The sequence below is a fragment of the Charadrius vociferus genome, unplaced genomic scaffold (assembly GCF_000708025.1).
Source record: "Charadrius vociferus isolate BGI_N301 unplaced genomic scaffold, ASM70802v2 scaffold8, whole genome shotgun sequence".
In the NCBI taxonomy this organism is placed as follows: Eukaryota; Metazoa; Chordata; class Aves; order Charadriiformes; family Charadriidae; genus Charadrius; species Charadrius vociferus.
In genome coordinates this window covers 224,713-249,120 of record NW_009649464.1, presented here as the reverse complement: position 1 = coordinate 249,120, position 24,408 = coordinate 224,713, and the positions used below count along the sequence as shown (strand labels likewise).

Below are 24,408 nucleotides of genomic sequence, written 5' to 3'. Positions count from 1 at the left end.
GGACTACTTTCCTTCTAATAGGGAATTAGCATACCGCTACAAGTTTTGTGATGGTTCCTCTTCAGAGAATTTGTATCAATTCACATTGAGAACATCAGGGGCAAACAGTACAGCTCATCATTAACAGTATGAAAGAGTTCTTCAAAAATCAACATGAAATTGGCTTGTGTCCATCATTGACGAGTAAGTGATTATAAAAATGCAGGGTCATAGCAGATTCTTAAATGGGTAGAGTGACCTTTTTTATTTTAGCTGAAATGACCATTTGGTACAAGTTAATTTAAGAATCCAGACCTCTTTTTGAAACATGTGACAAGTTTATCTTAAATTTGCAGGGACTTTGGACAATTCTCAGTTGGATTCGTAAGACAAAATTTTGCTTTGATTTCCTACCTTTAGAAGGACATTTGGATAGCTATCTCTTAACTTTGTCTACATATTGTTTCCTACAGTTATCCATTGTACAAATGGAAACATGGTTAGATACAGGTTTCACTGTATCTGATGCTTGAGCACAAATGAAAAACTAAAGAGAAATCTTGCAGCTAAAAGGAGAAGAATCAGTATGAAAAGGAGCCTTGCACCAAATTATTTTTACAAGTAGAATGAAATACCACTAAGAAGGAAACAAATACCTTATATGTATGTTAGCAATTCTTTTAAAACTAAAACAAAACATTTACATATATTTGACTTGACCTTTTCTTACCATGGACTTAACCAGAGATATGAATATCAAAATCACAAGTATACACAGACCATCAAATTAGAACTAGTCAAAAAGTGAAGTGATTATTCTCTGGAAAATTATTATTTCTGAGGAAATTTTGAATTTTGTTTTCATTCTAAATAAAAACTTAACAAAATTTAAATTCCTGTAATAATATTTCAGATTTTTAAAAAATGTTTTTCTGGTATGAAGAAATTTTGTTTTAAATTTTATTTTTCCTTTATTACTTTGCTTTACTCTGTTCTGTTAATGAGTACGATGTATGTGTTATTTGTCACAATATAATGTAGTAGTTGAAATATTAAACCACTGAGGGGAAATGCTCCCTACTATTGACTAGATCTTTTCTAAATCAAAGTATATTCATGTTTTAATATCTAAACAGCAAAAACATAGTTTAATATTGTAGGTCCCACTTAGCTCTTCTTTCTCTTTTCATCCTCTAAGATTGATGTAATACTTAGTAAAATCTAGTACAATTATTGCTAGCAATGTTGATAATAAACAAACAAATTTATTTAATCACTTCAAAAGACGATTCTGAGGTTTCTGTATTTTTCAAGCACGTTTTAACAGAGATCAGTCTTCAGTAAAACTTTTAACACTTTCATTTCTCACAGTGTACACAAGAACTCATCCCTTTTTCATAGCCAGTGTATTTTTCTCTGTAGGAAAAAGCCTGTAAGAATAAGAGAGTCTGAAACTGTAACTTAAAAGCATCAAACATTATTTGGGCCCAGCTGAACAAATATATGCATTCTGGAACCATGCATTGCACTAAACTTCCTCCCATGTAAAAACAAGGACTATTTGTTTAATGGTTTGGGTTTTTTTAGTGGCTGTAATTCCTGTGGTCCCACATAATGCCATAGTCTTGTTTCAAGTAAGGTTAAAGAGTTTTGTACACAATTGCATTAGTAATAATTCATGGTTCTCTATTGACTGTTGACAAGAATAGGTGAAGATGATTTCAAAATATTTTTAGTTTCTTCTGAGGCTTTAGCTATGAAGAACTTCTTGGGAAAGATATGTACCTTACACGCAAGTTTTGTCAGACTCCATGCTGAATATGTCCATTTGGTTATGGACCAACAGACCCATTCAATCAGGTGTAGCTCTGGGAACATAAAGAGTTTAAGACCCTGGTTAAGACCTGTTAGATGAGAAGTGCTCTTATACTATACAAAGTAGCTGTTCTTCCCTGGAGGAGTGAGGGTTGGCCAGTGCTTTTACTCATCCAGTTCCTATTGATGGGGTTTGTACTGTCAGGTGATAGATGATGTGTTTTGTGTTGCTACACATATCCACAAGATTAAACGTTTGTCACAGTGCTGCTGCTCTGTCCGCTTTGAGGCTGAGCATGTAGTAGAGCATAGGTGCCATTAACAACAACCTAGACATTATGATCTCTTTTTTGAATGCCAGTCAAAACATGCTGTGAACAGAACTGACATTTTAGTTTTAGCAAAAGGGCCTGAGTGGAAAGAAAAGAAAAAGAAAACGCGGGAAAAAGAAGAGACAAAAGTGTTTGTCATAAGACATAGGCTATTATTTAGCTACATCTAACTAGTTCAACTACACAGCCCTCCAAATACTTGGAAAAAAAATTCTGTGAGAATATTAATTTTTTTGGAAATGCTGTTTTTAAGATCTGACAGCCTATGTTCATTCTGATTTTTCCATCCATGACTTCATGCTATTGAGCTACTGAGCTTAGGATTTGATGGAAGTAAGGAAGGAGATTGTTCCACAATGACTAGTCATTCTAAAATCTGAGCAACTTGTTTTTTTCATGGTGATTGCAAAGAGAGGGTATGTTGCCTCCATAGCTGATTCTTCTAGAAACTGTAAAGCAGTTATGAACCAAGAGCATTCATGAATGCATGCTGTACTGGCTTTCTTGAGCAGGTCTGTCACATGTCTACTGAATGAAGAGAAAGAGAAAAATAATGCTTATTCTACCATTGCTTACTTATCTGCCTGAGAGTAGTAGTTTCATACAGATTCTTGTTTTATATATTTCCATTCTCAGTCAGCTTTATGTTCCTGGTTCTCTGCCGCAGAGAGAGCTGGCTTAAACAACGTAAGGTCCTCTTCCAGCTTGTATCAGCTGGTTATGGTCTCCTTGGTCTATTCAAGTTGCATCTAACCAGAATACTGTCCTGTGAGTCTCCTTTACTGATCTCAGCTGCGCACCCAGCTATGGGGTAGCATTGTAGAAATTGCACCCAAGCTACATATACCCAAATTTCCAGATGTATTTGCAAAAGCAGCTGGTGAGGTGGTGAGCTTGTGTCTTGTGACAGGTGCTTTGATGTAGTAGGGAAAAAATTAATTAAAACTCTTTCTGCAAATGAATTTTTCACAAGGATGAATTGCATGCCTGAATTTTAGCATGAAGCATCCTATATTAAAAAAAAAAAAAAGAAAAGAAAAAAAAATAGTGATGGATTTCCTGATTAACTTGGTTATTCTTTTATTTAGTGCCAATTACAAATGCTAACAATCATTAAATATTATATATTTTTAACCTGATATACATTGTGTGGTGGTGTTTTGAAATTAAGCCAAAAGTAACTTCCTTCTCCAGGTCCAAAGCCAGCAATCTAACCACTGGCAGCCACTATAGTCTCTACTGGCAGTATGCAGTTATGGACAAATTTTATGTTGGATTTTGTAAGCCATCAGAAATATGAACTTGTTTTGTCTAGCCTCTATAGGGAAAATAGAACAGATGGACTTTTCATACTGCTTAAATAAATCTCTGGCTTCCTTTGGCCAGCCTTCCAGTGTAGGGTGGGTGAGTCAAATAGGTCAGAGAAGATGATATTTGTGTTTCTCTGATGTGAATAGAAAGTGGACACCTTTTAAACAATTTATCTAATTTAAAAATGTATAGCCAATGATATTTTTGAGAAGTGATTTATTAAAATATTGGAAGTTATGGCAGATATGCTATGTTGTTCCGTACCCTTCTGAACATAGGTGTCCTGCTTAAAATTAGTTGAAATTTCAATATTTAGACCAAACCCCCTCATTTTCACTTCCTCAGCTCTCAGTAATTACTGCAGTGTTATATCATTAAAAATGCCTTTTAAAAATGCTAGGTTGGAGGCATAGATGTTTGCAATTAAAAATATTAATTGATGTATGCCAGATTATATAACTTCAGGTTTTCATCAGGACAGTGATCTACTGGACCGGCGGAAACATTGCTTCAGTGTCCAGTCTGAATCTGGAGAAGATCTTTACTTTTCTGTGGAACTAGAGTCTGACCTAACTCTATGGGAGAAAGCCTTCCAAACAGCAACTTTTTTAGAAGTTGAACGGATACAGGTGAGAACAACTGCCTTGATAATTAACTTTTCGTACATTAACAAATTAGGTCTGTATGACATAATGATGCAATTTAAGAAATTCTCTGACCTCCTGCAGCTCTCAAATTATTATTTTTTTTTTTAATGTATGTAATTGCATAAAAACCCTTTTGGTGTTCCCAAATACCTTGGAATGTAACATTCAGAAGAGATGACCTCAAATACAATCTTTGATTTGTTATGACTAGGTGATACATATTAGTTAACTGAAGTTCAAGAACAGAAGAGGAAAAACAATCTATAGATCAAGAACAAAACCAGTTGTTTGGATATTCTTACATACTGTTTTACATGCTGCTTTGTTTGTTATTGCATAACATAAGACAACCTTGCAGGAATTAAATTCTCCTTGTAATAATCAGGAATAAGACTACAGTGACTGAGAGTACTGAGAGTACTCACTGGATGCAAGCAAGAACAAAATTGTGCCTAAGATGCATCATTCTTTTTTCACACATTTCTTGTTTGTTGTGTATTTACTCAATTGTCAGATGGCAGAGGAGATGGATGACATTCAGGTACAGATTACTAGTGAATTTTTATAGCAAAATTACATATCAGAGTGTTTAAAATAACTCTGTTTATCTCACGTGACCAAAAAGTCATGGTTTTTTTATTTAAAATATGAGGAAAAAAATACCCACCACAATTATAATTCACCTAATCCTAGTTGTTATATTGATGTTCTGATCATAAAAAATACATGTGGTTGGAACAGCTTTAGCTGATGTTGCCATGAGTTATTCTAATGAGTTATTCTGTATACACACCTACAAAAGTCATACTAGCATATCAGCCTGTGCAAGTATTGGCTAATGCTCACTTTTGCTGCACTCATTTTCTGCATCCTCCTGGGGATTCAGGCACTGACAGTTTTTTATTTAGAGAAATTGTTAGTTAGTTATATATTAGCCCTGTTCTGACCTATAAACCAGCACCTGCAGATGGTCCGAATTAGTATCTACTAACAATGATCCGTTTCGCTACACTGCTGTCAGTTTTAATGCATATTACCTTTGTTGGAGGAGGAGTTGAAGAAGGTTCAGCTTTTATCTTTGAGTTCATGCACTCTGCTACCTTTTACAGGAGCTATTCTTACTTTTGAACTCTGATTGTCATGCTGAAAAATGTAAGTGTAGTTTTTCTGTATAAAAATTGCAACAACATATGTCCTCTGCTACTAAATACTTGAGATGCTTTGTCTTTCTCATATTACTGACTGCAACATTGTTTGTAGAAGCACTACTGTGCCATCAGTAAAATAATATATGGCAATTGTCTTGAATAACTTTTAGCCCAGAAGCCACTTCATATTCGTTCTTCTCTAATATTGATTCATAATGTAGCATTCCTAGTTTAGATTTTCCTCTTGGGTGTTAGAATTACATTTATTCAATATTGCTCCCATGTTTCCCCAAAAGAATTTCCCTAATAATCTTAACCTCAGATTAATCTTAACCTTTCCACCTTTCTTTTCACTCTACTGATGTTCAGAGTGGCAATTATGAACTCAAAGTAATGATTTCCTGAGACTGATTGATTATAGCAAATTTGTGAAGGTGGACAAAAAGGCTTCTCATGATAGATTATGATTATGGAACTCAAGCTTATGATTTCACCTTTTTTTTTCTTTATTTTCTTGCCTCTTTTTCTATATCTCAGTTAGGAAAAAAATAGAATGTTAATTTTTAATATAACTGGTCTTGGCCTCCTCGTTTTTCTTTCAGCAATCCATTACTCCTTTCAACTACCAATTTGCAGATTCAGATAAAATCTGGTTTGACTAAGTAGTGGTATAGTTTGTCTCTGACAAGTTCCTTCATTGCTCTGTGAAAAAAAAAGGTGACAGCTTCAAAATTGAGGTATCATCAACTGTAAGTTTTTACTAAAATTGTGTTTTATGCAATCATATTCATATGAATATTCATATTTCATGTGAATGATAATGCAGCTGTGTGCAGGTTTGTCGTACTATGAAATCATACAATTTTGAAAATGTAACTGCAGTTTAAAACTGCCATTTAAAATTATTCAAATGTGTTGTGTACTATTCCATAATCATAAACATAATAACAGAGTTACTCAATGAGTATAAATTTGCATTAACCTCCAAGAGGGGTTAATCAGGGTCCCGTTCTGATTTAACTCTAAAGAATAGATCAGAAAAAAAGATATTGTAAAAATAATTCAGTATAAATATGTAATAAATTCTGTTTAAACCTAATTCTTAGCTTCTACGAGAGATGTATTGAAAACAAAAATGAGGCGGGTGTTTTGTTTTTATTTTAGGAAAGAAGTATGTTAGAAGAGACATAGTCAAGCTGATAGTAGTTTAGCAATAATATGTGGTACGATATTGTAGTGGTGCCATTGCGGTGTGTTACGGTCACTCTTTAGTTAGTTTTCTTTAGAGTAGCAAGAGATGTTAAACCATTTTCATAATTACATATTAAAAGAAAAAAAATAGTTGAAATGGAGATGCTTTTTCCTTACTATCTCACAGCATTGTTAGATGAAGAATCTGAGACTATTATAGCTTGCATAATGATGTGTAATTATATATGATTACAGAATCACAGAATGGTCAGGGTTGGAAGGGACCTCTGGAGATCATCTAGTCCAACCTCCCCGCCAGATCAGGGTTATCTACAACAGGTTGCACAGGACAGCGTCCAGGGGGGTTTTGAATGTCTCCAGAGTGGGAGACTCCACAACCTCTCTGGGCAGCCTGTTCCAGTGCTCCACTACCCTCAAAGTAAAGAAGTTCCTCCTCATGTTAAGATGGAACTTCCTATGTTCAAGTTTATGCCCATTACCCCTCGTCCTATCACTGGGCACCACTGAGAAAAGACTGCTCCCATCCCCCTGGCATCCTCCCATTAAGTATTTGTAAGTATTAATAAGATCCCTCTCTCAATCTTCTTTTCTCTAGACTAAAGAGACCCAAGTCCCTCAGCCTTTCCTCATATGAGAGGTGTTCTAATCCCCTAATCATCTTTGTAGCCCTTTGCTGGACCCTCTCCAGCAGATCCCTCTAGAGCCCTCTCCCATGGGATCTGTCCAAGCAATTCCTTGAAGTGATCAAAGTTAGCCCTCCTGAAGTTTAAGGTTTCAACTCTACTTGTCATTTTGTCTATACTGCACTTAATCCCGAGCTGTGTCTTCTCATGATAGCTGCAGCCCAGTCTGCCCCCAACCTTAACATCCTCCACCAGTTCCTCTTTGTTTGTCAGTACTAGGTCTAGTAGTGCACCTCTCCTTGTGGGCTCCTCCACCACCTGAGTCAAAAAGATATCATCAATGCACTGGAGGAACCTCCTGGACTGTACATGCCCAGCTGAGTGGCCTTCCCAGCAGATATCAGGGTAATTGGAGTCCCCCATGAGAATCAAGGCCTGTGATTGTGAGGCAATTCTCACCTTCTGTAGAAGGTCTCATCAACTTCCCCATCCTGATCAGGTGGCCTGTAATAGACACCCACAACAGTGTCTCTCATATTACCCTGCCCCTTAATCCTTACCCACAAGCTCTCAACTTGCTCTTCGTCTGCCCCCAGGGATGGCTCGATACATTCCAGATGCCGTCTCACATAAAGAGCAACTCCACCACCTCGCCTTGCTGTCCTATCTTTCCTAAAGAGAACATAACCCTCCATGACAGTGTTCCAGTGTTCAGTCATGTGATTATCAGGTTCCCTTTCTATTCCCGCTACTTTATGCTAAAATTTTCACCACTTCATCATTAATTTTTCTCTTGCTGTCTTTCTTGTTTCTACTGTAGTTGTTTGTTCCCCAATATAAGGATTATTTTGTAAACTGTTTGTGTTACAGTACTTTAATGTTTGTCTCCATTGAAGTTGAATGTGAGTTTGAAAGTCTGAATTAAATCTTGGACTTACAGGGTAGTTTTCCTTAGTGTCAGAGATAAGTTACACTAGATTTACACTGTATCATTCTTTTCATAGTTTAATCTGTGTGTATTGAGGGAGAAGAATTTAAGGAACAACTTTGGCTTTTCTCCTTCTTCGCCCGCCTGACCCACTGAGTTATTCAGAAACTCTGTTTCAGATTCTGTATTCTGTGAGAGAACAAGAAATGGGTGCTGAAATATTTTCTGCTCCTTTTGGGAGAGGGATGCTTCAGTTCTGATAAGGTGTTCGTGAGGTCTGTCTGAGAAATCAGCAACCAAAACCAAACATCCACAATATATATTATGAATAGTCACTTTTAATGATTTAAATTGTTAAACATACAAGAAATTTTAGATTATCAAGTCTCCTCGGAAAAATTTCTGCATTTTTGTTTTCTCCAAATGTCTGAGTTAAAAAACAAATTAAAGAAAATTAAAATGGGAAAAACGTTAACAGATCTAACAAGTGTCTGAGAGTTCACATTCTTTTTCTGACTTGTGACCAGAATCCTGTGCAAGTGCATACAACACATGCATAAAGTAAAGGACATTATTCTCCAATGAAATTAGAATCTTGCTTTTGAGAGAGCATTTTGTTATTCTCACATTTTTACTTCTCTGAATTTTTTTGAAAATCATGGACTATGTGGTCCGAGGGCATTGACCGGTCTTATGTGTAAGTAAAGAATAAGTAAAGGGTCAGCTACTACTGGTGTTCTGCACCTTACAATGCAGTTTCTTCCTACTGATAACCACACTGAGCTGAACTAGATGGTATTTCTCCACAAGCTGTGCACTGCCCTTTGTAGAAAAAGCCTTCAGTCTGGGAAGCGGGTAGCTTTTTCAGTACAGCATTGAACCGAGACTGATAGGTCCTGTTTCTCATAAATCTTTACTTCTCAGTGAGGCTAATTAGCCCAGGCACAGTGCTGTGCTTAAGCAGAGGTAGCTGTGCCAGCTCAACATGGTGCTGCAATGCGCATTGTAGGTTGACCTCTGGTGTGGCAGTGGGAGGTCAGATGAGTTAGATGGCAATACATATTTTAAATCTGATATACTGTGTCCTTGCCAAATTTTAATTCTCAGTAAAGGCTCTATGTCTGTTCTAGATATCTTGGAGGTCTACAAATAAAAATGTAGTTTGCATCTTGTAGGAGGTTAGCAAGATAATTCTACAAAACTGTACATTTTTTGCTTTGCATGTAAAACCTGAATGTTTTTGCATATGTGAATTCATTAAGTAGTAAGTCACTGTGAAATACATTATTTTGCATTCTTTTCTTCTACTAATGAGATGTTGCCAAAGGCAGTATCCTCTCCTTTTCTAACACCACTGATTTACGATGAAAGTTTACATGTTCATAGCAGTGATATGGTGTAGCTGCTCAAAAAAAAAGACACACTTATTTGCTGATATAAGCGCAAATACTATATGACTGCAACACCACAGAGCTGAAAGACTGATTTTGTAATTAATGCATTAATAGTTGTAATGATCAAGTGCAGCTCTATACTGTATGAATTCAGATTTTATACATGTAGTGAAGTACATAAAGTTCTTTCAGTGTTAGAAGCTACAGGCATAGACCAGTCACTGCTTTCCACCTCAACAGTAGCAATAGGAAATTTTTCATTTACTGACACACAGTTATAGCTTTTGAACACCTTGGGTGGATCACACAGTACCATATGGTGTACTATCACTCAGCAGTAATGCAACATCATCTTGTAAGACACGTGTCGTGGATTGTTTTTACTTCTGAGTTATAGATGCCCATGTTTTGTCTATAGACTGGTTTAAATGCTGCACTTGTGCCCCACCGATAACTAACTTCAGCTTCAGTGATGGATAGCATTGTGTATGAAACCTGGATTCTAGATCTGCAAGGCACGTGCACAAAGATTAAACAACTGTTTGTATGTATTTGAGACCTGATTTGATCAATGAAAGCAATTCACTCAAATATTTCAGTTCCAGAAAATAAAACTATATTGAAATGTAAGACAGTCAAATTTAATGTAACTAAAGCATCTACATAGCTATAAACTTTTCCATTTCCCTTCATTACAATGTATATTCCAACTCTTAGAAGCTGTCAATGAGCCTTTTAGCTTCTTGTGTTCTGGGTTTGACCATTTCGAATCCAAAGAGCCCACCAAAAGAATATATAAGTAAACACACGTGATTTATCCTTAATAATCAAAATGCCAAAAATAATAATACATACTTTTGTAACACTGTTAGTTTAGTAACTTACATTGTCCCCATGTTTACAATTTATATTTTGGTTCTTTGACACATTGTATATCGTGGAAGCCTTTTTATATAAACTACATTTCATTTAATCTGGAGGTTAAAATTTCTGTAAAACAAGAATGGTTTCTTTAAAGAACTTACATCAGATTTTGAAATGTTTTAATTTTTTTACAAATTTTGTCATAAAAAATACAAGTTTGTCATTTTGTACCTGAAGTCAGCCTTCAGGCATAGCAATAGTTTTCATCCTGAAAACGACACTAATAGATGTCTCACAGCACGTATTGAAGTGTGGTGTTATGGAAATAAATAGATGCATAGATTGAAAAATCATAGAATGAAAAAGTTTTTCATGATTTCAAGGTTTCTCATAGAAACCATTGAGATGTATTGGTCCACTAGCTAAAGCAAAAAAGGTATTTCATATGATTACATCAATTGGTACGTAGTATGAAATATTACCTTTTTCACTGAGATTTAGAACAGAAAAACACAACAAACAGCATACAAAAGAGATATTTTACAAATGCCTTTTTTTTTTTTTTAATTAAAAACTAAAAGGAATATGTTAATGTTAGAGGAAGTTACCAGGTACGAAAACAAATCATAGAATCATAGAATGGTTAGAACTGGAAGGGCCCTTAAAGATCATCTACTTCCAAGCTCTCCTGCCCTGTACAGGGACACCTCCCACTAGACCAGGTTGCTCAAAGCCCCATCCAACCTGGCCTTGAACACCTCCAAGGATGGGGCATCCACAACTTCTCTGGGCAACCTGTTCTAGTGCCTCACCACCCTCGGAGTAAAGAATTTCTTCCTAATACCTAGTCTAAATATACTCTCTTTCAGTTTAAAACCATTACCCCTCATCCTATCACTACACTCCTTGATAAAGAGTCCCTCCTCATCTTTCCTGTAGGCCCCCTTCAGATACTGGAAGGCCTCTATAAGGTCTCCCCAGAGCCTTGTCTTCTCCAGGCTGAACAACCCCAACTCTCTCAGCCTGTCTTCATAGGAGAGGTTCTCCAGCAGTCTGATTATCTTTGTGGCTCTCCTCCGGACTCACTCCAACAGGTCCATGTCCTTCTTTTGTTGGGGGCCCCAGAGCTGATCACAGTACTCCAAGTGGGGTCGAAAATAATGAGACTTCCACTTTAGTAGTTTTCATTGGTAAACCACTGAGGCAATTCTGATTCTGATTAATTTTTCCCTAATGGAAGCAAAGCCTCTTTTTACAATACTTAGAAAACTTCATCACTGATATAAATCCTTTGATTTGAAGTACACTGGCAATAAATTGACCTATTTACACACAAATAACTTATTTCTGATAATAACTTTGAGACATATAAAGATTAGAATAAAGACACATAAATACTGGTCCTAGAAAGAATTTAAAGAAATGTGTTCTGTGGTAACTACCTTCTCTGATTTTTCTTTTACAGTGCAAGACGTATGCCTGTGTTTTGGAGAGTCATCTTATGGGACTTACCATTGACTTTAGCATGGGCTTTGTCTGTTTTGATGCTGCCACAAAGGTAAAGATCTAAGGCTTGTTTCCATCACATTATTATTATTATTATTATTATTATTATTATTATTATTATTATTATTATTAATTATTCCTCATTATTTCTTACATTTTGGGATAAGTATTACATCCTTAAAATGTACTTCTTTTTGTTATTGCAACAGATCATCTCTTGTCAAATCTCTCGAGCTTTAGTTTAAACTCCGGGGTGATGTGATTTCAAAATGTGAAAAGTTGTATTCTGCTATGTGCTTGTTATTGAAAAGTCAATACCAATATCAGTCTGAAACAAGCATCAAGTCTTCATTCTTTAATTTCACATGAAAGCCCAGACTGGTTCATTTTGATGTTTCTTTCACTGGTGCATTCTTGGTTTTGATAGGAAATAATCTTCTTGGTTTCAAGCTGATCTGTAAGCTTTGACAAGAACCTGCCTTTCTCTTTTTCTGTTTCAGGAGTGGGAGTGTGTGTTGCTACAGCAATTCTCAGTTTATGTTTTAGATATTTTTGTTCAGGTGTCTGTAAAAAGAGAAATCAGCCATGGTCTGTATGTCTCATGGTTTTCCCATCAGCCTCAAAAAAGATTTGATGAAATGGTTTGCTATATCAAGTGAATGATATGACACCAATTTCCATACTATATTAATGCAAGTCCAAATCTCAGTAAAATCATCGAGAGCCTACATATGTTTACATTTGCACAAATTACTCACAAGTACTAAAATGTAGGCAGGCTTTATTGCTACTACTTGACAATGCTGTTATGGGAGAATGTGAAATATTTTTTCTGAGTTCCATTTCTCTTCAGTACCTGTTTTCCTTTGAGATGCTGCAGCATCGCCACCAGCAATTGCTGAAAATGCGCTTTTCTCTCCAGAATATGCTCCTATCCTCTGTCTTAAGTCAACACTTCTCACCACATTACTCCACTAATCAGAACCCTTTTATTCTTCCCACTCCATTCTACTGTTTGTTTGCTCAAGGTTTGGTGAATTTGAAATTCAAATACTTGTGTATGCGTATTTCTTTTTGTTAAGCAAATAGTCTTGTCTGATTCATTAGTGAAATACACGCCTGTCAACTTAGGAGGTATTGCACAAAAAATCAATGCAACTGAATTAAAATGCAGTGGCTCAGAAAAAAATGTGTATGATTCCCCCCATCCTCCAATAATATTTTAGTAATGCTTTTGTATAAAGATAATTTGCATCTCGTTGAAAGCTCTTGCACATTTCTGATTCTCAAAAGACTTCAGACTCTTTCAATGCCATTATCTGCAGTACAAGCGTTCACCAAATTTCAGACAGCAGAGCACAAGGAGAACTGCCTTCATACATATTACCATGGCTGAAGGGTGTGGTATCCTTTTACCCTTTAGGTATGTCCTTAGAACACATACAGCAGATTTCCAGATATAGAAAAAAGCTCTAGTACAGATACAACTTCACTGTCTTGCTTCCTCAAATAAGTCATTGTGCCTTTCCAGTTGTACAAAATTTCTGGAGACATCATCTTGGTGAACAGTATTACTTATAAAACAGATGCTTCTTTGCCCTCACAAATAGAGTTTTAATCTTTTCTTTCATAGCAAAGAGCAGGAAAGTATTTCAAGGATTAAAATTGACTACTGAAACACTAAGGCAATTGTTAGCATTGCCAGCAGATTTGCAATCAGCTCTTCTCTCCTATTCCTGCTTCCCCATGTTCCCTACTAAGTCACATAGGTAATACTAAAATTACATGATAAATTCCAACAGTAAAACAAGTGCAGCAAAAAATGAGCATCTAACTTCTGTTTCAAACCAGAAGAGTCCTGACTAGGTTGGTTGGGAACCTGCACAAACTAAAACCACACTGCACAACCCAGTAGCAGAAGATCCACAATGCAAGACCACTGTAACAAAGCTTTGATGACTTGATGACAACTATAAGAAAGCCAAGTAGGAATTTTCCATCTTCCAGGTCTCCAAAGCTTGAGAAAGCCCATAAAACATTGTAAGAGTATGAGGCAATTTTACTTTTTCCTCTCCCCTACATCTGTAAAGCCATGAAACCATGGTGTTGTGGTTAAGGCCAAACTGGCCACTGGGGACGTGGGGCACCCCAGATGGGACCGACAGATGCTCCCCACCCCTCCTTCTTCAAAGAGAGTGGCAGAGGAGAGGGGCAACCGAATTTATTGGCCTGTGTGGATTTGATGGCCTGACATGTTAGAGCCACAAAAGTATAAAGCCCTAGTGGACACTGGTGCCCAGTGTACCCTATTGCCATCAAATCATAAAGGGGGAGAATCTGTCACTCTTTCTGGAGTGACAGGAGGATCTCAAGAACTGACTGTATCAGAGGCCAAAGTGAGCCTAACTGGGAATAAATGGGAGAAACATCCCAGTGTGACTGGTCCAGATGTGCTGTGCATCCTTGGTGTAGACTATCTCAAGAAAGGGTATTTTAAAGACCCAAAAGGGTATTGGTGGGCTTTTGGTATAGCAGCTGTAGAGACTGAGGATGTTACACAGTTGTCTACCTTACCTGGTCTTTCAGATGACCCTTCTTTTGTGGGACTGCTGAGGGTTAAAATCAGCAGGTGCCAATTGTGTCCTCAAACCAGGACACATGGAACGAACCTGTTCCTTCTGGGGTGGCATCTAGCCTCAGCATCCAAAAAGTTCTGAAATTTTAAGCCAGGCATTAACTGCAACCAAGTGTCACGGGATCTTGAGGGTTTAAATACTGATGAGAGAGGACACTTTTACAGAATATGAAAGAGTTTTCATCAAAGTGTGAAAGCTAGCAGATGTGCGAAGGGATTTCCTTCAGGGAGGGAAGGGCATCATAGGCATTATGTGGACAGAACAGAAAAGTGTAGAATTCCTCATGAACTGGAGGAAAGACATTTTTATTGCAGGGAATAGACTGTAGGTGCAACTAGAGAAAGTGTAGTACATTTTGCATCATGTGCAACTGACATACTGTGCTGCTCCTCCTCTTTCTCTCCTGCCAGCCTTGCAGCGGGTAGTAGCCCACAAAACATTTATCTGACCTAGACCAGCCTTAGAAATTTCTCAGTTGGTCCTACTCGTTCACCGCCCTTACATACAGGCTGCAAGGAAGAGCAGAGGGCTGGTCTGTCAAATCTATCACCAACCCTGTACTGTGTCACTCTGGTCTTCAAAGCTCCTGAGACCACCCAGCAGCTGCGTGCTGTGGCAGAAATTATTCCCCCTGAAAAAATACTCTTTCACATTTTTCACTGTTATCTCCTCGTTTCCCTTCCACCATTGCCACTTGCACTGTTCATGTTTCCCCTATATTTCTTGCACTTTCCATGTTTTAATTTTAGAGTGATAAAATCAATTTTGCTTTAATGCTTGCTGATTTTTCTTTTAAAAGTGGGTTTTATTTTCCTGAAGAGAGGGAGGGACCATGCTGGTAAAGCTCAGGAGTGAGTACATGGAGAATCCTGAAGGTTTCAGTGTTTGTTTCTTTTTTTTTTTTTTTTTTTTTTTGATACAGAAAAACAGGCAAGCGGAGAGTACAGTTTAAGATAAAGGCATTGTGTTAAAAATGCCTCGTCTATTACATAGGACATGTACAAGAGATATGCCACATACTAACCCATTCATTAGGCATGGTGAACCTGTACATTGGAAATTCAAGAAAATAAATGGATAATAATAATAAAATAGCTGAGACTATTTAACTTATTACAGACTTATAATATGAAGACCTTAAGACCTTTTTTTTTTCCCCTCACTTGCAAATCCAGGCCCCCCAAAATAGAACCTTTAAAGCATAAAACACACAAGAAGCATCAATATTTTAGTTCTATAAGCAATACACAAAAGCTTCTTGGAGAATGTTCTTCTTGCAGTAGTCATTAAGAGGTATGTGTCACATATGCTAGTCATACTGTCTTGCAGGTCTTCCTCTCACTGTTCACCAATCTTTGGAAAAACTCCTTCATGTGCCTCACAAATGTTTCATGGAACATATAATTAAATTCTTTTGGTGCTCCGAAACTCATTATATTCTTCTGTTACCAATTAAAAATGCACATCAACTAGAAATAAAAAAGTCTAACAAAACCAGCGAAGAGTGTGCAGCTCCCTTCAGATTTAAGGTTTTGTACACGCAAATACAGATACACATTTTTGTGACTTGAATGGAAGTGGTACATAAGCAAATCTAATGAGAAACTCTCCAAGTTTTCTAATCAGATAGAACAGTATTTATATTGTCAACAGATTCCTTGCAAGTGTTTTCATGCTTCTGTTATATTGTCACTTAAATAAATTGCATAAGTATAAGTAAACTACTGCATAAGATTCACAAAAAGTATTTTACATAGAAAGTGTTTACATATAAAAGAGGTTATATATATTTTTAACTTCTCTATATATTATTTTGAAGCAGATTGTGATATCTTGAAACTTTCAGTGTTGCAAGCAGAATGCAGCTAGTATCCTCAGAAACCTGCAGTGTTGCACATTAATTTGTTTATATGTTAGAATAAAGTATAGCAGAATGGATAAAAAAGAGGACATATTGGTTTTTTAGGTAATCAGGTGTTAGGCAGTGTGAGATAGTAAGGTGGCTCTAATGCAATTGCATTAGAAGAGAAGAGAAACATATAATGCAACATAAACTGTTGCCAAGTGACTGCTACAGTTGAAATTGCCAAACAAGCCACAGGATGAAAACTTGTTTCAAAGCTGCCTTAAGTGTGTCAACCATGTTTTAATGAGTACCTAAATAGGAAAACCATTACCTACTCTCCATCATTTTATATAAAGATAAAGGTTGTGATTGAGCAAAAAAAATGTTCAGATATTTTCATTATGATGATGGCAGGAGTAGGTTGTGTCTATGCTGGTAATGTTCTTCAACAACATTGCTATACTTACATAAACTGAAACATAGATTCATAGAAACATAAAATCATGGAATAGTTTGGGTTGCAAGGGACCTTTAAAGGTCACCTATTCCAACACCCTCTGCAATGGGCAGGGACATCTTCAACTAGATCAGGTTGTTCAGAGCCCCGTCCAACCTGACCTTGAATGTTTCCAGGGATGGGGCATCTACCACCTCTCTCGGCAACCTGTGACAGTTTTTCACCACCCTCATTGTAAAAAATTCCTTCCTTATATCAAGTCTAAATCTTCCCTCATTTAGTTTAAAATTGTTACCCTCTCTCCTATTGCAACAGGCCCTGCTAGAAAGTTTGTCCCCATCTTTCTTATATGCCCCCTTTGAGTACTGAAAGGTCACAATAAGGTGTCCCTGGAGCCTTCTCTTCTCCAGGCTGAACAACACCAACTCTCTCAGCCTGTGCTTAATAACATAAACTTAAATCATAAACCAGAAGTGTTTAGTCACATAAGCTAAAAGTATTATTTCTCTACCTAATGAAGGAGTTCACATGAAGCAGGAGTTCAACATCTCTTTTCCAAGAAAGAACTGTTTCCAGGACAAGGAAAACATGGATATAATTTAAATTATTTCTATCTTATTGATATTTACATATTTACATATAAATTTCTGCATTAAGACTGTACAAAATTCCTAGCAATTATCACATGAATTAACAAACTCAGTATTAAACACAAAACCACTATTTAAAATGTCATAGTATTGATGAAAAAAAAATTACATCTAATAATTTATAAGTTATATAAATTTTTTCAATTGAGTATTTGAATCAGTACAAACTATTAGCTTTCCATTTCCATTGATGGGGCATCCACAAATTCTCAGGGCAACTTGTTCCAGTGTCTCACCACCCTCATCATAAAAAAATTCTTCCTTAAGTCAAATTTAAACCTATGCTCTTTTAGTTTAAAAACATTGCTCCTTGTCCTGTCACTCTGGTCCTTGGTAAAAAGTCTTTCTCTGTCTTATAAGCCCTCTTTAAGTATTGAAAGGCTGCAATAACCTCTTCCCAGAGCCTTCTCTTCTCCAGGTGGAAGACCCAATTCTCTCAGCCTTTCTTCACAAGCGGGTTGTTCCATCCCTCTGATCATTTTGCGGTCCTCCAATGGACCCGCTCTGACAGGACCCTCTCTTTCTTGTACATGTTCACTTCTATTATTTTGCCACTATTCATACCAAATTCAACCACTCTGTTTTGGGTAAAGCTTAACTCGAAGCAGTATGCTATAGACTTTAGAGTTCAATGACAGATATTTCGTTCGATTCATCTCTGACTTCTCCCAGAATTACACTGCAGATGCAAAATCTTTTAATCAAGGGAGTCTTGGACAAGTACATGGAGGACAGATCTAATGAATAACATTAATTATTATTATTTATTTATGACATCTTCATGAAGCTCAAGTAGTGTTTTCTGAGGACACCTGAGGACTCCTGTCTTATATTTTGATGCAGTGAGGTCTTCATTAAATCTTCAGGCAGCTTCTATTTTGCAATTAACACTGTGCTCATAGTATTTTAAGTTTTCTTTCTTAATCACTACTGGACTGACTATGTGCTGTTTTTAATAGTGAATAATCACTAATAAAATGAAGTCAAGCCAAATTCTTCAATTCACAATTTTAATAGCTATTAGTTCAGCTATTCCCAGTTGTTTTAGCAATGAAACATTGTTTTTTCCCTCTTACATTTCAAGTTAATAATTTTTTTTTTTTCCAACGTGCCTGACAAATTGCACAGGGCATGTTCTAAAACCCAAACTCACTACCAATGCTCATGAACGAGTTTATGGGGGTAATGGCTCTCATTATGCTTATGGTTCCCAGACAAAAGCCATACAACCCTGTGTGGCTTGCTTCCTTGTTTACTGTCATTTGATCTTTATATAACACTTTACTATGTAAGTTGAAATTAGTGGTTAAAAGCTGTCATCTCTGCTAAATGTTTTTCAAGTCGAACACCCCATAGTTCGATAAAAACCTTGTTGCTGTATCTGCACAGACCTATGATAAATAGGTAAATAAATTTGCCCAAAGAGGTTGTTGAGGCCCCATCCCTGGAGGTGTTCAAGGCCAGGCTGGACGTGGCCTTGGGCAACCTGGTCTAGTGGGAGGTGGCCCTGCCCATGGCAGGGGGGTCGGAACTAAATGATCTTCAAGGTCCTTTCCAACCTAAACCATTCTATGATTCTATGAAATATGAGTACACAAAGTGTTAAAAGGAGTTGTTCAGAACAAACCTGTACTGTGATGTGATTATAACAGCACTGGCATAAATCATAGCCGTTTCTGCTGCATATCCTCTGCTTTCTCTTACTCATTTTCTGACTGATGGCTCGCAGAGCCAACAGTAGTTTATCATTTAGAGCGTTTGGTATGTTGCTTTATAACAAACCATTGCGATTTCCTGAAAGGAGAGTGAACAGTTTTTAAGACTGCCTAGTTAAATCAGATTCTTCCAACATTTCAGGAAATAATTTCTTAATTCAGCTGAACAGTTTGTAAACTACCAAATGTAATTTTAGACACAAAAGAATTTCTCTCCCTGTACATTAAAATGTAGTAACATATTCTCGTGCTCTTGTGCTTCTGTGGTACTCTCTAGAGCAGTCAAAGCTCCAGTGCAAGATGGCATCTTTTTTTTTTTTTTTCTTATTAACGATGTATAGTTTGAAAGAGAACTGCAACATATAAGCCGAGCAGACAGTGGCAAATGTTTGACTATGATTAATTTCTATCATGTAGTCCTTCATTTGCAGTAGTGATATACCTGGAGTGAAAAGGCCACTTGCCTCCTGTGTTGGCATACATGGAAGTTTAAACCTGATCATTAGTGAGTATCCCCACAGCATCTCTTCCACTGGGGACTTCTTCAAAAAATGTCCACCAACTTTAATGCAATTTCATTTGCATTATTTGAAATACAGGATGTCAAATAACAGCCTCTTACTGAATTTCACTCTTTCTCCCTTGCTGGTATTCTACTAGAAGTGAATTGAATTAATTTTTTTGTGAATAGCATTTACACATTCTCCTTTCTCTTGGCTGCCTAATCAAGTTTGCCAGATTATTTTTAGTTACTCCTTGCACTACAAGGTGTCTTAGTATACAGCATCTACTCCCGACATAATTTTTCTTTTGAGATGTTTTAGATGATAAATGTTGGTTGGTTGTTGTTTTTTGGTTTTTGGTTTTTTTAATTATGAAAATTCTAAAAAGATGCAAAAAGTTCTGTTGCAGGTGTTAGAAGTTATAAAACTAATTTTACCCTAGGTCATTTTTGCAGCATTATGTATCAGCGTCTGCACATCAATTCAGGTCCTACATTTGTCTAATGTTAGCTAGTCTATAGGCATCAATGTTTTAATGAGCAAATATAACTCTTTTGTGGACAATTTATATTAGGTATGGACATACACAGATACTATGATAAGCATTTATAAATAAGGTTTTGCAGCCAGTGTAGTGACCTTAAGAATTAAGGATCGAGAGTGATAGAGTAAAAAGCATAACAAGAATTGTACGGAAGTTTATCTAACTACTATTCTGAAAGTGATCCAATGTATAAAACTACTTACTCAAGTGGCATTCAATAACTTATTTTTAACATGCTTCTAACAAAAAAATTGTCTACTCTTCAAGTGTATGGGTCTATATACATAGACATATGTTTGTTATATGTTTCTGGTTATACTGACATTAATTAAAATTGTTTCCTATAATGTGCATATTTGCATCATAGCTTGTGTGAATAATATATGTGTGTGTTTGTGTGAGTGTACATTGCAATATACCTACCTGTGCAAAGTGCTATGTCTGTACTCCATCACATTTACTGCTCATTAAAGCAGCAGTCAAGAATATATATTTGTCAGAAGAGAAAAAAGTCATCCCTTATAGAACTGAAAGTACATTAAAGTGCTGCTGAATTATATGGTCATGCTAGAACAAAGTAAAAAAGGCTCCATAATGACCCACGAGGTGCACGTCAACAAAGCTCAAGGTACCTGTCACCTGTTCTCTCACAGACACCTTGCACACTTCATCGAAAAAGACAATACACTGTAAACACTAAGTAGCATTGCAAATATATATATATTTTTTTTTTCATAACGAAAGACTACTAAACATAGAACAGAATTTCTCTTAATTGCTTTAGGAACAAAGTCCCTGTTTTCTAGGGATGTATACCTTAAGAGCTGTCTCTTCATACACCTAATACACGTACAGCATATTGAAATAAAACAGCATGTAAAAAAAACCTTGATATCCAAAGTTCAGTAATAGGGAAGGCAGAAGGAAACCAGGCTCAATTCAAGATGGAGATTTAATAATGCAACTGTTGTGAAAAAATATTTATTCCATGCTTAGAAAATTAAATGTTAACAAATAGCTACTATAATTTTAATATAAGCTGTCAAGCATGGTTCATACGGTCTTATGTACTGTGGCTAGAAACAAGCAAATGTTGGTAGGTCATCCATCAGTACTAAGCAAAAAAACTGTAGTCTTTTAAGATTCAGTGTAACTTCAGTAATGGATAAGAACAGTTATTTTATTAGGCCCGACTTCCTTGCTTTTTCCTTTGTCTCATTTTTGTTCTTTATCCTCTGTGTCCTCCCCTGTCTTTCCCTTTACAGTTATAAAGCCACAGCAGTTGACAAAGGAAATTGCCTTGGACCATAATTCTTTTGTAGTAAGACACTCTCCAGAGATCGGTAACACAGTAGAACTGAGCACGAACAAGATCTTAATCCTACTCAGTTCCCTACTTGTTGCTATCAGTACGGACAAAGTGTCACTTTGCAAGAATGCAATCTTTCTCAATTAGGTATGAGACAAACAGCCAAATTAAGGTGTATCCCAGGTGCTTGAAGACCCAATTACTTTTATTCTTGAAAATAAGGACCTACAAGGCATCTGCTCTTGATTCAGTTTGACTTGTAGGAGTATCACTTATTTTAGTCAGATGATAAACAACATTAGGTTGAAAGGTGTCCGTTGAAATTTAGCATAATTCTGTAGCATATATAGTATAAAAAATTGCCTTGAAAAGCTAAACAGAATAATGATTTAATCAGTCTAAGTGTCAAAGAAAAGGAGACAGTATTGGAAAAGGGCAGCTACAGTTTTTTGAAGATGTGATGGAAAAAAACAACAAAGGAATTTGCTGAAACTAATATCTGAAAAGTGACGTCTATCATCTTCTCTGTAATAAAAGTTGTTTCTTTATTTACTCCACCGTTTACAGGTGGTCTGAGATGTAGCTGTCTAATCATTACAAAACACTGACAGACTCTTTAATGTTTTTTCCAAGCATCCCACTGAAGACCAAACTTCTTTTGCTGTTACATAAGAAAACCTGTATGATCCATGTTAATGGAAAGTATAGAGAGAACCTGTATCTGGTGATGTGCACTGGCAGGTGAAATGATGCTGTTGCAGTATGTGGTGCAAATCCTATTTCACAAGTTCATTAATTGTAAATGGTCTTTTTGCAAGAACAGAATTGGTCCACAGTGCATAATCCAATATAGAAGAGGCAAGACTGTTTAATAATAAATTGAAGGTAGTTCATCACTAAAGCCATAGGACACAAATTAATTCTGTTCTGCTTGGAGACTCTCACGTTGACGAAATACAGCTTTTCTTTTCTTGTGCCAGTGCAAAATGCCCTGTATGTCCTTGCTAAATCATATGGCTATCACAGAGCCATGGAATAGTCAGGTACTCAGATTTCTATGCACATTCCTTAAAGCAGAGTAAGTAAAAATAGAGACACCTATCTATTCTGTGTTTGTTTGGTAAACCAGTCTCTGTTTAGGGTAAATCAAGCTCCTTGACCCAAAACAAAACAAAAACTCTAAGCAACACTCCAGATCATACCCTAAACTAAGATAATTATGATGCATTCCCAGTTTTCTGATACCATTATCTAGATGGGAAGTGATTTTGTTTGATGACATCTTATCAAAATTGTATGTAGTTTAGTCCAGGATTCTCAAAAAATGGGAATGAGTAGCAAAGTGATATATGATATGAATGTGAAAATATTTTCTAAGGTCCCCTGCAAACTATGTGCTCTAGATTTAGCACTAGTGATAAGAAGAGAAGCAATATAATTTTCTTAATTTGTATGATTGTGGGGAACATCAGCAAAGTATTACAGATACTGAAGTCAATTGCTTTTCTTCTATATGACATTTATGTATTGCCTTTATAAAAATACACAGGCAGAGAGCATCCTTAGGTAATTATAGCAAAATAACACTAGCAGAAGATAATAGGCAGTAATTTGGTTACAAAGACTAGAACAAATGATTCCTAGATGATTAATTATAAATAAAATATTTCTTATTAAAAAGTATTGGTGAAGAATCTTGGTCCCAGATATGTCAGAGGAAAAAAATCCTATTAATTTCAGTGAAGACAGGATTTCATTTTTTGATGATTTCTTATTACAAAAATTAAAAAGCATCTCAAGAGAAGTCTTAAAACTAATTTTTCAGCTTGTCTGCACTGTTTACTTGTTTGCATTGCATTCTGTTACTCTTTAAAGTTAATTTTATTAAATGGTATAAAATGTAAAAAGCAGCCTAAGTGATCTATGAATAATAATTGGGAAAAGGATTTGTATCTCAGTAGTTGTTTTCAATGTTATGCATGTTACATGCAGTATTTGTACAATGAGTTTGTCTTCTTACAGTGCATTTATCAAAACATGGATTAAGTATGTCAGATTTTCCATGGCCACGATGGATGTACGCAAATTGTGAAGCTGATGGCATTTTCAGTATACACTATTACCTTGGTCCCCACTTTCTAAATTGGAACGCTTGCTTTTATTCACGCGTTCTGTCTCTACTCATGGAGGTCCTTTTTAAAGGCAATAAGTAGTACATACTGAGTTCTCATCTTGGTCTTCCATCAAGCCATGATAAGGTTGTGTGCCTCGACTTGAGAGGTGTCTCAGGGTCCTCACAAGTAGCTGAGCTACCACAGAATCGCTTTTTAATTTTGTTGCAATCTGTTCTTTAAAAGGAATTGCCAGCTGGTCCACCCGTCAGGTCTATTTTAGGGTAAACAAAATTTTACTGCTTCCTAAAAATGCTATATATAGTCCTGTAAAATATTCTCAGTGATGCAGGTTACGCACAGTTACTGAGGATTATACAAGGAAAACAATTGAAGAGAACAGGCTGTTTTTATTAACTTAAAGAAGCCCTATCATAATGTATTATACAGTGTTGAGCTCAGTAACACACTTACCTTCAAACCAGTAAGTACTTCTGCTTATATTTTATAATTCATGAAAACTGATTTAGGAATAATTTATATAACACATGTTTAGGTTTTTGACAATTTATGAAAAAGCCAATGTGTTTTACAAATGTACTTATCGCTTAGAAGTCAATCTATACATAAATATGTATACATTTGTACAAAATTCTATCCGCCTATGTTAACTCTCTTAGGCAAGCATTCAACAAATAGTTCTCAGGAACTGTGCTGTTCAAAAACATGAAAAAAACATTCGCCTGGCTTTGACAGTGATACAGATCACCCAAGGGTACCTGTTCCTCATGCAGGAGAACTAGCCTTTAAAACTAGAATTCAAAACAGTCACTACAGGGAGCACTGTGACACTGAAGTAAGCACATAGGAACATGGAA

The 24,408-nt window shown here is 36.3% G+C and overlaps 1 protein-coding gene across 1 annotated transcript in view; it reads left to right on the top strand.

The window, feature by feature from the left end:
- SNTG1 (syntrophin, gamma 1) overlaps positions 1-24,408 on the top strand; it is a 164,243-nt gene that overhangs the window by 127,000 nt on the left and 12,835 nt on the right. The window contains exons 14-15 of the mRNA XM_009889797.1: positions 3,914-4,066; positions 11,719-11,811. Coding sequence (XP_009888099.1) covers positions 3,914-4,066; positions 11,719-11,811 — 246 coding nt within the window. The remainder of the gene's footprint in view (positions 1-3,913; positions 4,067-11,718; positions 11,812-24,408) is intronic.